The following is a 12,881-nucleotide window of genomic DNA, read 5'->3' on the forward strand; positions in this document are numbered from 1 at the left end:
AGGATGGGCTGAAGGGCCTGTTTCTATGTTGCAGGAGCTTATGACTAATCCCAACATGATAGTAAGGATATTTATCTGTGTGTTAGAAAAGATAAGAAATATTGGTATAATTTTAAATTTGTTCAATTGAAATTGTACATGATTTAATTCACGATTTATTTTTTTACTTTCAAGTATCAAAATGGCACCTTCAACCCTGTAATATATGCTACTTTTGTTATGGTGGCACGTGATGCTTCAAATAAAAGGTAAACTGGATGTACATTTACATCAAGTTTATTTAATTTGATAAGTGGAAATGATTTAGTGCCATTCTGTGCAGGAGCAATTCATATCTATTATACTTTGAATTCAGAATCATTGTTGATTTTCATATATTGAGAATGTTTGCACATAAATATGCCTAATGGTTTATTGCTTTTCCAGGGAGTATTTCATCAAAACAGGGAAAAGCTTGTGAATTATGAGGTAAATAGGCACATTTATGAGAGGTGCCTCAGGCTGCCACTATTTCACTATTTTTATATCCTAATATTTGAGAGAAAATTGAAATTGTATAATAGTTTGTTAAAGAGGATATTGTAGTAGGTCTGGACGCAGCAGGAATCAGGCAAGACGCCAGGTAAGGATTAACAGTAATTTTAATGTAGCATCAGAACATTCACTCTTCGGTTACCCGAAAGAGTTCACTCTAGCCCCTTCAGGCAAACCCCGTAGCTCCAGACCCCTCCCCAGCCCTGTCCACTCTGTGCCGAGGGGGATGACCCAGGGAATGGCCTAATCCCCGGGCACCACCACAGGACCCCCTCCCCCCCCCCCCCCCCCCCCCCCAAGAACCGGAGGCACGAAACGGACAGGGGGACGTATAAGACGACCAGCCCGTGTGCGCACCACGGCGGTCGCAGGAACCAGAACCACTCCGCCAGGGGAGGAAAACCGCGGGGACGCTGGGGGTAAGGGCCGGGACGCAGGACGACCCCGAGGGCGAGGCCGTGCCAGTAGGACCGGCTGGTTAATGTCCACGTGCGCCGGCTTCAGCCGCGAAATAGAGACAGTCTCAGGACGACCCCCCATGTCCAAAACGAAGGTGGTAGAGCCACGCTCGAGCACCTTGAATGGTCCTTCATATGGACGCTGAAGGGGCGTCCGGTGTACATCCCGGCGCAGGAAAACAAACGGACAGTCCTGCAGAGCGGAAGGGACATGCGGCTGAACCGAACCATGGCGAGACGTCGGCACCGGTGCCAGCTTGCCCACCGTCTCCCGAAGGCGTTGCAGGGCGGCCGACGGTTGTTCCGCTTGACCCTGGGCTGATAGAATAAACTCACCGGGCACTGTCAGCGGGGCCCCGTACACCAATTCAGCCGAGAGGTGGCCAAGTCCTCTTTGGGGGCAGTGCGGTCGCCCAGTAAAACCCACGGCAACGCGTCGACCCAGTCCGGGTCAACGAGCCATCGCGTGAAACGGTCAACCACAGTCAGGAGGCGGGTGAAGCCCCAAGAAGGCAGCAGCGGCCCCACGATGTCAAGTCAAGTCAAGTCAAGTCAATTTATTTGTATAGCACATTTAAAAACAACCCACGTTGACCAAAGTGCTGCACATCTGACCAGGAAAAAAAACAAACATACAGTGGCAGGCAGCCAAACACAACGGCGCGGCCATCTTGAACAAAATGTTAATTCAATCACCCACAGTCCAACAATAAAAGCACTAAACAGGCACCCAAAATTACCCAACCCCAAAAACCCCCCAAAACACAGTCCAACAATAAAAGCATTAAATAGGCATTCAAATCACACACCCCAAAACCCCCAAAAACACAGTCCAACAATAAAAGCATCAAACAGGCACTCAAACCACCCAACCCCAAAAACACACAAAAAAATAAACATCCATCAAAGAAACATCCATCACAGTGAGTCTCCTCCAGTCCTCTCTCTCCTCACTGTGATGGAAGGCCACAATGTCTTTCCCTTCTCCCGCTGTGCCTCGCCCGCAGTCAGGTTGTTGTGGTTGCAGGCCGCACCGGACGGTCCACAGCGGGCCGAGCCCAAGGCGCGTCGCGTCGCAGCCGCTCCCGCAGCCTCCGAAGACGGCCGGCTCCGCCGATGATACGTCCGATCCGGGGCGGGCGAACACGCAGCTGCCGCTGTTGTTGCACGTCGGGGCGGTCGTGGCTCCCGACATTGAAGCCCCCGCCCAGCAGAGAAATATCCCGCGGCCATCCTAGGCCGCGCCGGACGGTGAAATGTCCGCGCCCCATGCCCCGCGATCCGGGGCGGGCGAACACGCTGCCGCTGCCGGAGCTCCCGATGTTGGCATCCACGCGGCCCGAGCCTAAGGCGAGTCGCAGCTGCTCCCGCAGCCTCCGAAGACGGCCGGCTCCGGTGGTGGTAAGTCCGATCCGCGGGCTCTGCGAACCAGAGCCCTGGAGGCCGACAGCTCCAGGAGTTGGGCCGATGGTAGGCCGCAGCAGGAACGGAGACACGGCCCAGAAAACAAAGGTCGGGTCTCCGTTCTGAAGGGACACATATTTACAGTGTTAGTTTCCCCCTCCCCCCCACATACACACATAGTACACAAACACAAAAACACCACATCACAACTACAATTAAGACAAAAAAAACCAACAAAAACACAAAGACAAATGGACCGCAGGTGAGCGGCAGCTGCTAGGGCAGTGCCGCCATTTTGACATGTCCACGTGGATGTGGTTCAACCGCTGGCGAGGGACGATGAACTCCTGGAGCGGCGCTGTAGTTTGGCACGGGATGCAGGTACGCGCCCAATGCCCAACCTGTTTACGTAATCCGTGCCACACGAAATGGGAAGCCACGAATGGAAGGGTGAGCCAGCCCGTGGAGCATCTCGAACACTCTGCGCCGCCAGGCAACGGAAACGATGGGGCGCGGCTGCCAGGTGGATACATCGCACAGCAGCGTTGCGCCCCCAGTGCCACAAGGAACGTCCTCCAACCGCAGGCCCGAAACGGCGGTACAATAGGCGGACATCTCATCGTCCGTCAGCTGGGCCGCCGCCAGGGCTGAGTAGTCGATGCCATCGGCCACTTGCAGGACGGCGTGGACCGCGGGTCGAGACAAGGCGTCGGCCACTCTGTTGTCTTTGCCCCCGATGAAACGGATGGAGGTAGTGTACTCCAAGACGAAAGCTAACTGCCGCTGCTGGCGAGCTGACCACGGGTCGGACACCTTGGCGAACGCAAAGGTGAGGGACTTGTGGTCAGTGTACGCGGTGAAGGTTCGCCCCTCAAGGAAGTGGCGAACTGCAAGGTAAAGGGCAAGGAGCTCGCGGTCAAAGGCACTGTAGTTCCGCTGTGCGCCGCTGAGGTGCCTGCTGAAGAAAGCGAGAGGCTTCCAACACCCATCAATCTGCTGTTCAAGCACCGCCCCAACCGCCACATCTGAAGCGTCGACCGTCAGGCTGGTTGGTGCATCCGCCCGTGGGGGCACGAGCATCGTGGCCGTAGCCAGGGCGTCCTTGACGTGTTGGAACGCCGCCACCGTATCGTCAGTCCAATTGACCTTGCGCTTGCCCGCCATGAGGTGGAACAGCGGGCGCATGATCCGGGCCGCAGACGGCACATATCGGTGGTAAAAGACCACCATCCCAACGAACTCTTGGAGGCCCCTCACGGTGGTGGGGCGTGGAAACTGGCGCACCGCGTCCACCTTGTCCGGGAGCGGCAGCGCCCTGTGCGGGGTCACGTGGTGGCCCAGGAAATTGATGGACGACACTCCAAAACGGCATTTGGCGATGTTAATGGCCAGCCCATGATCGCTAAGGCGCTGGCATAGCTGGCGGAGATGGGCAGCATGCTCCTGTCTTGAGCGGCTTGCCACCAAAATGTCATCGAGGTACACGCACACAAAGTCCAGGCCATGGCACACACAGTCCATAAGCCGCTGAAAAACTTAAGTCCGAATGGCATACGGAGGAATTCGAAAAGGCCAAATGGCGTCATGATGGCCGTCTTGGGGACGTCGTCTGGGTGGATGGGAATCTGATTGTAGCCACGCACCAGATCGACCTTGGAAAACACCGTGACCCCAGCCAGGTGTGCGTTAAAGTCCTGAATGTGGGGGACTGGATACCTGTCAGCGATGGTAGCATCGTTAAGCCGACGGTAGTCACTGCAAGGGCGCCAGCCATTGTCTGCCTTGGGGACCATATGGAGCGTGGACGCCCACGGGCTGTCTGAGCGGCGCACAATACCCAGGGACTCCATAAGGCGGAACTCCTCCCGAGCGAGACGGAGCAGGGGCGGGCCAGTGGTGGGATTGCGATGCTCCACCCCGTGCTTCTTGCCTGATTCCTGCTGCGGCCAGACCCACTATACTGGTGACTCGACATTTCCTCGCAAGTCGCGATGGACTCGACCACTCCGCAACACGCACTACCCGGCTCTGCAGGTCAGCCGCCTCTGGACCCTGCCAGACCCCACCCCTGTGAACCCTGCTGACAGCGCCGCTCTCCACACCGTGGCGGTGAAGCTGCCTCCCCTTTGGACCGACGACCCTGATTTCTGGTTTGACAAGGCCGAGGCGCAGTTCGCACTGCGGGGCGTGACAGCCGACGCCACCAAGTACTTTTATGTTATCGGATCCCTCGACCAGGCCACCGCGCGACGGGTACGACCTTTCCTCCGCACCCTCCCCGGCAGGTAATAAGTATGAGGGCCTCAAGGCCTTTCACCTATGGAAGTTCAGCCTCAGCGAGGCCGAGCTGGCGACCCAGATCCTACGGATGACCGGCCTGGGTGACCGCCGCCCGTCGGTGCTGCTGGGCGATATGCTGGCCCTGATGGGCGACCATGAGCCCTGCTTTTTATTTAAACATTCTTACCTGCAGCAGCTGCTGTCCGATCTCGGCCAGCAGCTCATCAACGACCCATTCACCGACATGCAGGCGGTGGGCGAGCGCGCTGATGAACTTTGGTTGGCCCGTCAGCTGGCCCTCGACGCACTGGAAGTCCCTCCGATGACCGACGACGATCCGCAGGTCGGGGCCTCGATCGCCCGTGTTTCCACCACTCCTCGACGTCCTTTGCGGCGGGACCCGGCAGCAAGGGTACACCCGGCCGGCAGCACGTCTTTCCCGTGCAGCCTGCCGGCAGTTCCTCCGCACGCCACCGGAGGTCGCTGGTGATTGGATCGACCCGCACAACCGTCCGTTTCCACAGACGCCAGCAGAGGGGGCTGGTGCTACTTTCACCGGCGCTGGGGCCCTTCAGCCCGTCAATGTCGACAGCCCTGCTTGTTCCCGGGAAACGCAGGGGCCGGCCGTCAGTGATTGCTTCGGTGGCCGGCCAGATTCATCGCGTGTTTGCGTGGGATCGCCACACCGGGGCTCGTTTCCTTGTGGACACAGGGGCTGAGATGAGCGTTCTTCCCCCTTCGAATGCTGACCTCCGCTGTGGTAAACGCGGCCCCCTCCTCGCCGCGGCAAACGGGACTCCAATCCGCTCGAACGGGGTGCGCACTCTCTCTCTCAACTTCGGAGAGGGCCGCTTCTCATGGCCATTCGTCATTGCGGATGTGTCCCAGCCGTTGCTGAGTGCAGACTTTCTACGGGCACATTCCCTGCTCGTGGACGTCAAGCGGCAGCGTTTGGTGCACTCCGTCACCTTGCAGCCTGTTTCCCTCTGCGTGGGCGACCCGGTCGTGCTGCCTGATGGGCCCCTGTCGTCCGTGGACGTTACGTTCTCGCGCACTCTGGCTGAGTTCCCCAAAATCCTCGACCCCCAGTTCCAGACCCCTCCCCAGCCCTGTCCACTCCGTGCCGAGGGGGGTGACCCAGGGAGTGGCCTAATCCCCGGGCACCGCCACAATATCAAGAAAAGTAATTCTAGACTTTTAACTTTAAATTACTTGAATTTTCTTTTTTGAAAAAAGTATTTATCTGTCTTGTGGAAAATTCTGTTACATGCCCATTGAGCAACATTAGCCCACAAGTTACAAGCAAGTGGCAGGTAATCCAAATAAGTTTTACGACTACCCCAATATTGCAGCCAAATAAGTGCCTTTTAACTTTTTTTCCCTTGATTATAGTTTCTAAAATCTTACATCACTAGTGCTGGATTGACCAGGCTGCAGTTACATGGAATTACCTTGAGTCTTTACTTTAACAAGCATGTCTTTGGAATGTGGGTGGAAACCAGAGCATGAGGAGAAATTACAATCAGCACCCACAGTCAGGATCGAACCCGGGTCTCTGGCGCTGCTAGGCAGCAGCTCTACCGTTACACCATTGTGCCGCCCTTACTTTAATCTCGGGAAGGCAGCTATTATCATCAAAGACCCACGGCGTCCTGGCCACGTTCTCATCAGGCAACTATCATTGGGAAGAAGATATAGGAGCGTGAGAACCAGTTCCTCCAGGTTCAAGAACAGCTTGCCTTCAAAGATCAGATTTTTAACCCCCCCAACCTGTACAACCCAACCACAGCCCTACCTCAGCACTAAACAACTGTGGATTTGTACTGCAGGTTGAACACAGATTTCCTTGCGCCCTTGTTGGTTCCAGAGCCTTCCTGGATGATCTGCTTTTCGGGACCAACCGAGGTCATGTGATAATGAAGTGACATTACACCCCTGGCCCGCTAATGACACCCCGCATCTCTAAAGCACCCGAGAGTACCAGAAACTTAAGTGTAAAATGTAAACTGTAAACTGAATGTGAATGGAATGACCTGCCGACCCATCCCCAGCTCCCACCGTCTCCCCAGCTGTCTAGAGCCTTGGCTCTACCTTCAACCCCCTCCAACCCCCTCCTCTCCTCCCCCCCACCTGCACCTCGCAAGGTACAGTAGCAAGCCTCTCTTCACCCACTGCACAGTCCGGCAACAGGGCTGTTTTTGCGGCTCATGATGTAGCACGCTCGGGTAACCGTGGGCTCCCACCCCTCACCTGCTGCTGTTTTTCTCTGTCAGCGGTGGCTTTGGCCACTCGCTGCTCGATCGTCGCCGCCTGCTTCTGTCGCTCTGTCCAGTCGCCTTTTTGTCCACCTCCAACCCCCTCCTCTCCTCCCCCCACTGCCGCCACCTCCTCCTCCCCTAGAGTCGCCGACACACTCCACTTTGGAAGCAACAGCAGGTGAGAGGGGAGAGGGGAGGGAGTCCCACTGGGACCGAGAGTATTCAATCGGTGGAGGCCCAAAGCAAGCGCTGTGCCCAGGGGCCACAACATCAGTCTCAACAGCAGCCACGTTAATGGACTGCATGGTGGCTGAAGAAGGGCTTGCTGGTTCGCCCTTGCGAGTTGGGGATGGGCTCGTATGCCAGGGCCCTAAACAGCCGGGGAGGCTGGAATAGGTTGGCAGGTCTGTCCACTATAACTGAAATCCGTTATAAAGCGGTCATTGAAACGAATGTGGGATGACTGTATTGTCTATGCAAAACAATTAGGAGAGAAGATTGAGAGCAAGGGATTTTGTGAAGCAGTCTTTTAAAAGCTGCCCCGTAAATTAGAGGAGGCTTGGCAGGAAGTTCAGAGTTCCATAGGGTAAGAGGAAAACTGAACAGAATGGTGGGAGGAGGGGTTGAGGGTTGGTGTGTGGAGGCCAGGTAGAGTTGAAACACAAAAAACTTAAACATTGAGCAGGCAGAGCTAGCATTAGACAAGGCCAAGGAGGGATTTCAATGTTTAGATCTTAACAAATAACACTTTCACATGAAGGACATGACCGGAAAGAGCATTTGCCACCCGCAATGCTGTCTGCGGCTGCTCAGGGAATTTCAACCGAGCTCTCTGAATTATAGGGGTGGGTGGACCATCAGTTGCAGGGAAATTGTTGTTCAACCTGTGCTAAGGTTGCATTATGTACTTTGGCATGCACTATTATTATGGTCTGGTTTACCTAGTATAATAACCTATGATCTATCCCAGGTTATTGAGAGAGGAGATTGTAGGGACCTTGACAAAACTCTTTGCCTCTTCTTGAGCCACAGGTGAGGTCCTGGAGGACTGGGTATTGGCCAACATTCTTCCTTTGTTTCAGAAGTGAAGTAGAGAGAATCAGCGGTTAGCCTCTTGTCAGTGATAGTTATCGGAGGAGATTCTTCGGGATAGGATTACTGTCATTTGGAACGGAACAGACTAATTAAGGACAGTCAGCATGGCTTGAAATGCTGGAGTAACTTAGCCGGTCAGGCAGCATCGCTGGAGAACATGGGTAGTTGATGTTTCAGGTCGGAACCCTTCCAAGTCCAAACCCGAAACGTCACCTATCCATGTTTTCCAGAGATCATGCCTGACCCGCTAAGTTACCCGAACATTTGTCGTTTTTTTATAAAACAGCATCTGCAGTTCCTTGTGTCCCTGGCTTTATACGCAGCAGGTTATGTTGTACTAATTTGATTGTGTTTTTTGAGGAAGTGATGAAGATGAGCTTGGGGCATTGGATGTTGTGCTGTTGTTGGATGGTGATGTTAGTTCTGTTGAATGTGGTTGGATGTCGGGCTTTATTCTGACTGGAGGTCTGTGACCAGTGGAGTTCCTCAGAGAACCTGAACATAAATGTGGACGGTTGGTTAATATGCTTTGAGACGACACCAAGATTGCTGGATTATGGAAGGTTGCCAAAGTATACAGCAGGCTACAGATCAGCTACAGAAATGAGTAGAGAAATGGTCGATTGGGTTTAATCCGAACAAGTGTGTGGTTATGCACTTTGGGAGGTTAATTTTAGAAACACGTGTATGTTTGAGGGCAGGACCTTTAACAGCACTGATATGCAGATGGATCGTATGGTCCAGATCCATATCTCGAGTAGGCTGTAAGTGGCTAAAAAGACCCCAGCCATGTCTTTGAAAAGGCATGGGGAAGTTTACAGTCACTAAATATCACCTCGATTCACTGTGGATCTGCCCAGCTTTTCATGAATGGGATCTATCATTTTTCCCATAATTAGATGCCAGTACTGTAACTGCTTTGGAAAAGACACATCTAATTCTGGAGCTCAGCATGTCATTCAATGACTGTTGGTGTTTGATAATACATCTGGAATGTTTTGGTATATTGACGGATTATGTCAGGAGGCAGGCAGCAGGATGAGTGGTCCATAAATGCCAGTATAGACAAGTTGGACCAATTACCCATATCTAGGATATGTACGTACAAACATGGGCATTAAAAACGGCAGCTGCAAGGAATAATTGATTGTAATTTATTTTTTATCTCCTCGTACAGTCCCGCTTTTATTAATCCACTGAAGTCTGAGAGTCCAGAGGAAGAGTGCCTTTTTCAACAAGGAGACGGTAAGTTGTGATGATACTCCATTCCCTATCTCAGTGAAAAAGCCAACCTGCACTTATTTTATGTGGTATCTTTCAACTCCCTGGATTTTCTGAAATATTTGTAATGTTCTTTGACAAACACCTTAGTGGTTTTGTATTTAAGGTTCAAAATAATTACAGAAATTTGGATGCTTCTGGCTATACTAATATTTATCGTTAATTTCTTATTACTGATGTACTGAGGTGGCAGTTATGAGTTGACCATGTTGGTGGCTGTGGAGCATGGATAGCAATTTCCTTCCCTGAAGAGTTTTAATGAACCAGTTAGGCTTTTAGAATAATCCTTTAGCTGCATGGTAATTGTCACTGAGACTAGCTTTTTTAATTGCAGATTATCTTTTGCAAATTACTTGAATTTCTAACTGCCAAGGTGAAGTACAAATCTTTGGATAGATGGTGCAGAATGACAGCTGCTTATCTCACAATGTTACTACGGGACTGTACCCTCAGTGAGGCAAGTTAAGTAGTCCATGCATGATTGCTACAAAACCTAGACAGCATTCTGGCATGGACTGATAACTGGCAAGTAGCATACCCACCACCAAACTGCAAGACAAGAAATGGCAGAACCGTTAAACGAGTACTTTCTGTCTTCCTTAGTGAAGACAGAACCAATCGCCCAGAAATACTGGGGGACCGAGTATCGAATGGGAGGGAGGAACTGAAGGGAATCCACATTAGTCAGGAACTGATGTTAGGTAAACTGTTGGGACTGAAAGCAGATAAATCCCCAGGGCCTGATGGTCTGCATCCCCGAGTACTCGAGGGGGTGGCCCTAGAAATCGTGGATGCATTGGCGATCATTTTCCAATGTTCTCTCGAATCTGGCTATCTTCCAGTCTACAGGAACTGATCAAATGTAACCCCACTTCTTAAGAAAGGAGGGAGAGAGAAAACGGGGAATATATAGGCCAGTTAGCCTTACATCAGCAGTGGGGAAAATGCTTGAGTCGATTGCTAAAGATGTAATAGCAGCGCATTTGGAAAGCAGTGACGGGATCGGTCAAAGTCAGCATGGATTTATGAAGGGGAAATCATGCTTGACTAATCTTTTGGAATTTTTTGAGAATGTAACAAGTAGAATGGATATGGGAGAGCCAGTTGATGTGGTGTATCTGGACTTTCAAAAAGCCTTTGACAAGGTCTCACACAAGAGATTAGTGTGCAAAATTAGAGCACATGATATAGAGTATTGACATAGATAGAGAACTGGTTGGCAGACAGGAAGAAAAGAGTAGAAATTAACGGGTCCTTTTCAGAATGGCAGGCAGTGACTACTGGGGTGCCACAAGGCTGGGACCCCAGTTATTTACAATATAAAATATTTAGATGAGGGAATTAAATGTGACATCTCCAAGTTTGCGGATGATACAAAGCAGGGTGGCAGTGTGAGCTGTGATGAGAATGCTATGAGGCTGCAGGGTGACTTGGATAGGTTGGGTGAGTGGGCAGATGCATGGCAGATGCAGTATAATGTGGATAAATGTGAGGTTATCCACTTTGGTGGCAAGAACAGGAAGGCAGATTATTATCTGAATCATGTCAGATTCGGAAAAGGGGAGGTGCAACGAGACCTGGGTGTGCTTGTACATCAGTCACTGAAAGTAAGCATGCAGGTACAGCAGGTAGTGAAGAAAGCTAATGGCTTGTTGGCCTTCATAGCAACAGGATTTGAGTTTGGCAGCAAGGAGGTCCTACTGTAGTTGTACAGGGCCCTGGTGAGATTGCACCTGGAGTATTGTGTGTAATTTTGGTCTCCTAATTTGAGGAAGGACATTATTGCTATTGAGGGAGTGCAGTGCAGGTTCACCAGGTTAATTACCGGGATGGTGGGACTTGCATACGATGAAAGAATGGGTCGACTGGGCTTGTATTCACTGGAATTTAGAAAGATGAGAGGGGATCTTATAGAAACATATAAAATTCTTAAAGGATTGGACAGGCTAGATGCAGGAAAAATGTTCCCGATGTTGGGGGAGTCCAGAACCAGGGGTCACAGTTTAAGAATAAGGGGTAGGCCATTTAGGACTGAGATGAGGGAAAACTTTTTCACCCAGAGAGTTGTGAATCTGTGGAATTCTCTGCAAGGGCCGAATGGCCTACTCTTGCAACAATTTTTCTATGTTTCTGTGAAAATCTGCAGTGTGAGAGAGCCTAAACACCTATACTTGCCATTCAATCATATTACCACTGCAGTCTGATCACTAACATGAGGGGTATAGTTATGGTAGTCATAGTAGTATAGTTATGGTTATGGTAGTCCGTCGAGAGTCTTTTCCCAGGGTAGGGACAACCAAAATGAAAAGGAGCAGATTCCGGGGGAAAGATTTAATGAGGATCTGAGTGACAGGTTGTTCACACAAAAGATATGTAGGAGAGAACTGCAGATGCTGGTGAACAGGTTACGTTTTGGGTTGAGACCCTTCTTCAGACTGAGAGTCAAGGGAGAGGGAGCCCAGAGATATGGAAAAGATTCCTTTTCTCCAGAGATGCTGTCTGACCGTTGAGTTACTCCAGTTTTTTGTGTCCATTTTCACACAACGGTTGAGAAGTGAACTGCCAGAGGGGGTGGTAGAAGCCGGCATAATTACAGTGTTCAAAAAACATTTGGACAGGTACACAGGAAGGATTTTGAGGTACGTGGCCAAATGCAGGCAAATGGGATTACCTTTGATAGGCATCTTGGTCGGCATGGATGAGTTGGGCTAAAGGGCCTGTTTCTGTGCTGTATAACTATGAAAATATTTTGCCTCTGCTTTAGACCTTGATTCAGGCTTGTCAAAAATAGATTTGTTCATCTCTAGCTTTGATTAATTGTAGGTGTCATGTGATATTCTGATTTGTTTAATATCCCCCTATCCTGTCAACCTCTGTTCTCATCATTTAGAAGCTTTCTCCCACTATCGTGGAAGACAATTACTTTGCTTGTTTAAGGGACAAAACTAGTTTTGATGGTCAAGCCTTTTGAAATTGGCAGCAAATTTATGAAAAGTGAACTTGTTAAAAATCCTAGTAAACAAAGCAAGGAGAACCGCGATGAAGCAGACTTCATTACTGAAAACAGCACCAAATGAAGATGAGCGGAAACTTATACATAATATGTTCCTGGAAACCCTCGATAACAAGTGAGTGAATCTAAATGTCAAGTATATTGCAATTCTCCTCAAGTGCTCTACATTCTGCTCTGGTCCTTTATTTTACAGTTTCAATAGCCTCGTATTCTCGTCCATATCATTGGAATTCCAATTTGAATCCATGAAGACTGGAACCAAAGCCTTCGGCTGCCTTCTTGGAGCTTCCTGAAATGCTGTTTGGTGTTTCATCTCTCAGTGCCTTTTTTAAATTTGTTTTTGTGTGTGCAAGATTTGACACTCATTAACGATTCTTCGGGTGGCTTGACATCTATCTTCCATGTCTTTTGCTTTCTTGGCTGTAAAGTGTCATTGTGCTTTTTATATTAATGGCCGAGATGAAGGGTCTCAAAATGTCCCATCTCCTGTCCCAAACTGTCCCATCTCCCTAAACAGATGCGATCTGCCTGCTGAGTTCCTTCAGCGTTCTCCTCTTG

At 50.5% G+C, this 12,881-nt stretch overlaps 1 protein-coding gene across 2 annotated transcripts in view; it reads left to right on the top strand.

Moving 5' to 3' along the window:
- LOC144598851 (acyl-coenzyme A thioesterase 9, mitochondrial-like) overlaps positions 1 to 12,881 on the top strand; it is a 53,912-nt gene that overhangs the window by 19,122 nt on the left and 21,909 nt on the right. For both annotated transcript variants that reach the window (XR_013547911.1, XM_078409357.1), the window contains exons 9-11: positions 175 to 248; positions 9,207 to 9,274; positions 12,327 to 12,438. Coding sequence is in view for 1 of the 2 variants with exons in the window: in XM_078409357.1 (XP_078265483.1) it covers positions 175 to 248; positions 9,207 to 9,274; positions 12,327 to 12,438 (254 nt within the window). In the remaining variant the exon portion in view is untranslated. The remainder of the gene's footprint in view (positions 1 to 174; positions 249 to 9,206; positions 9,275 to 12,326; positions 12,439 to 12,881) is intronic.

This window comes from Rhinoraja longicauda, chromosome 12 (genome assembly GCF_053455715.1).
Source record: "Rhinoraja longicauda isolate Sanriku21f chromosome 12, sRhiLon1.1, whole genome shotgun sequence".
Taxonomy (NCBI): domain Eukaryota; kingdom Metazoa; phylum Chordata; class Chondrichthyes; order Rajiformes; family Arhynchobatidae; genus Rhinoraja; species Rhinoraja longicauda.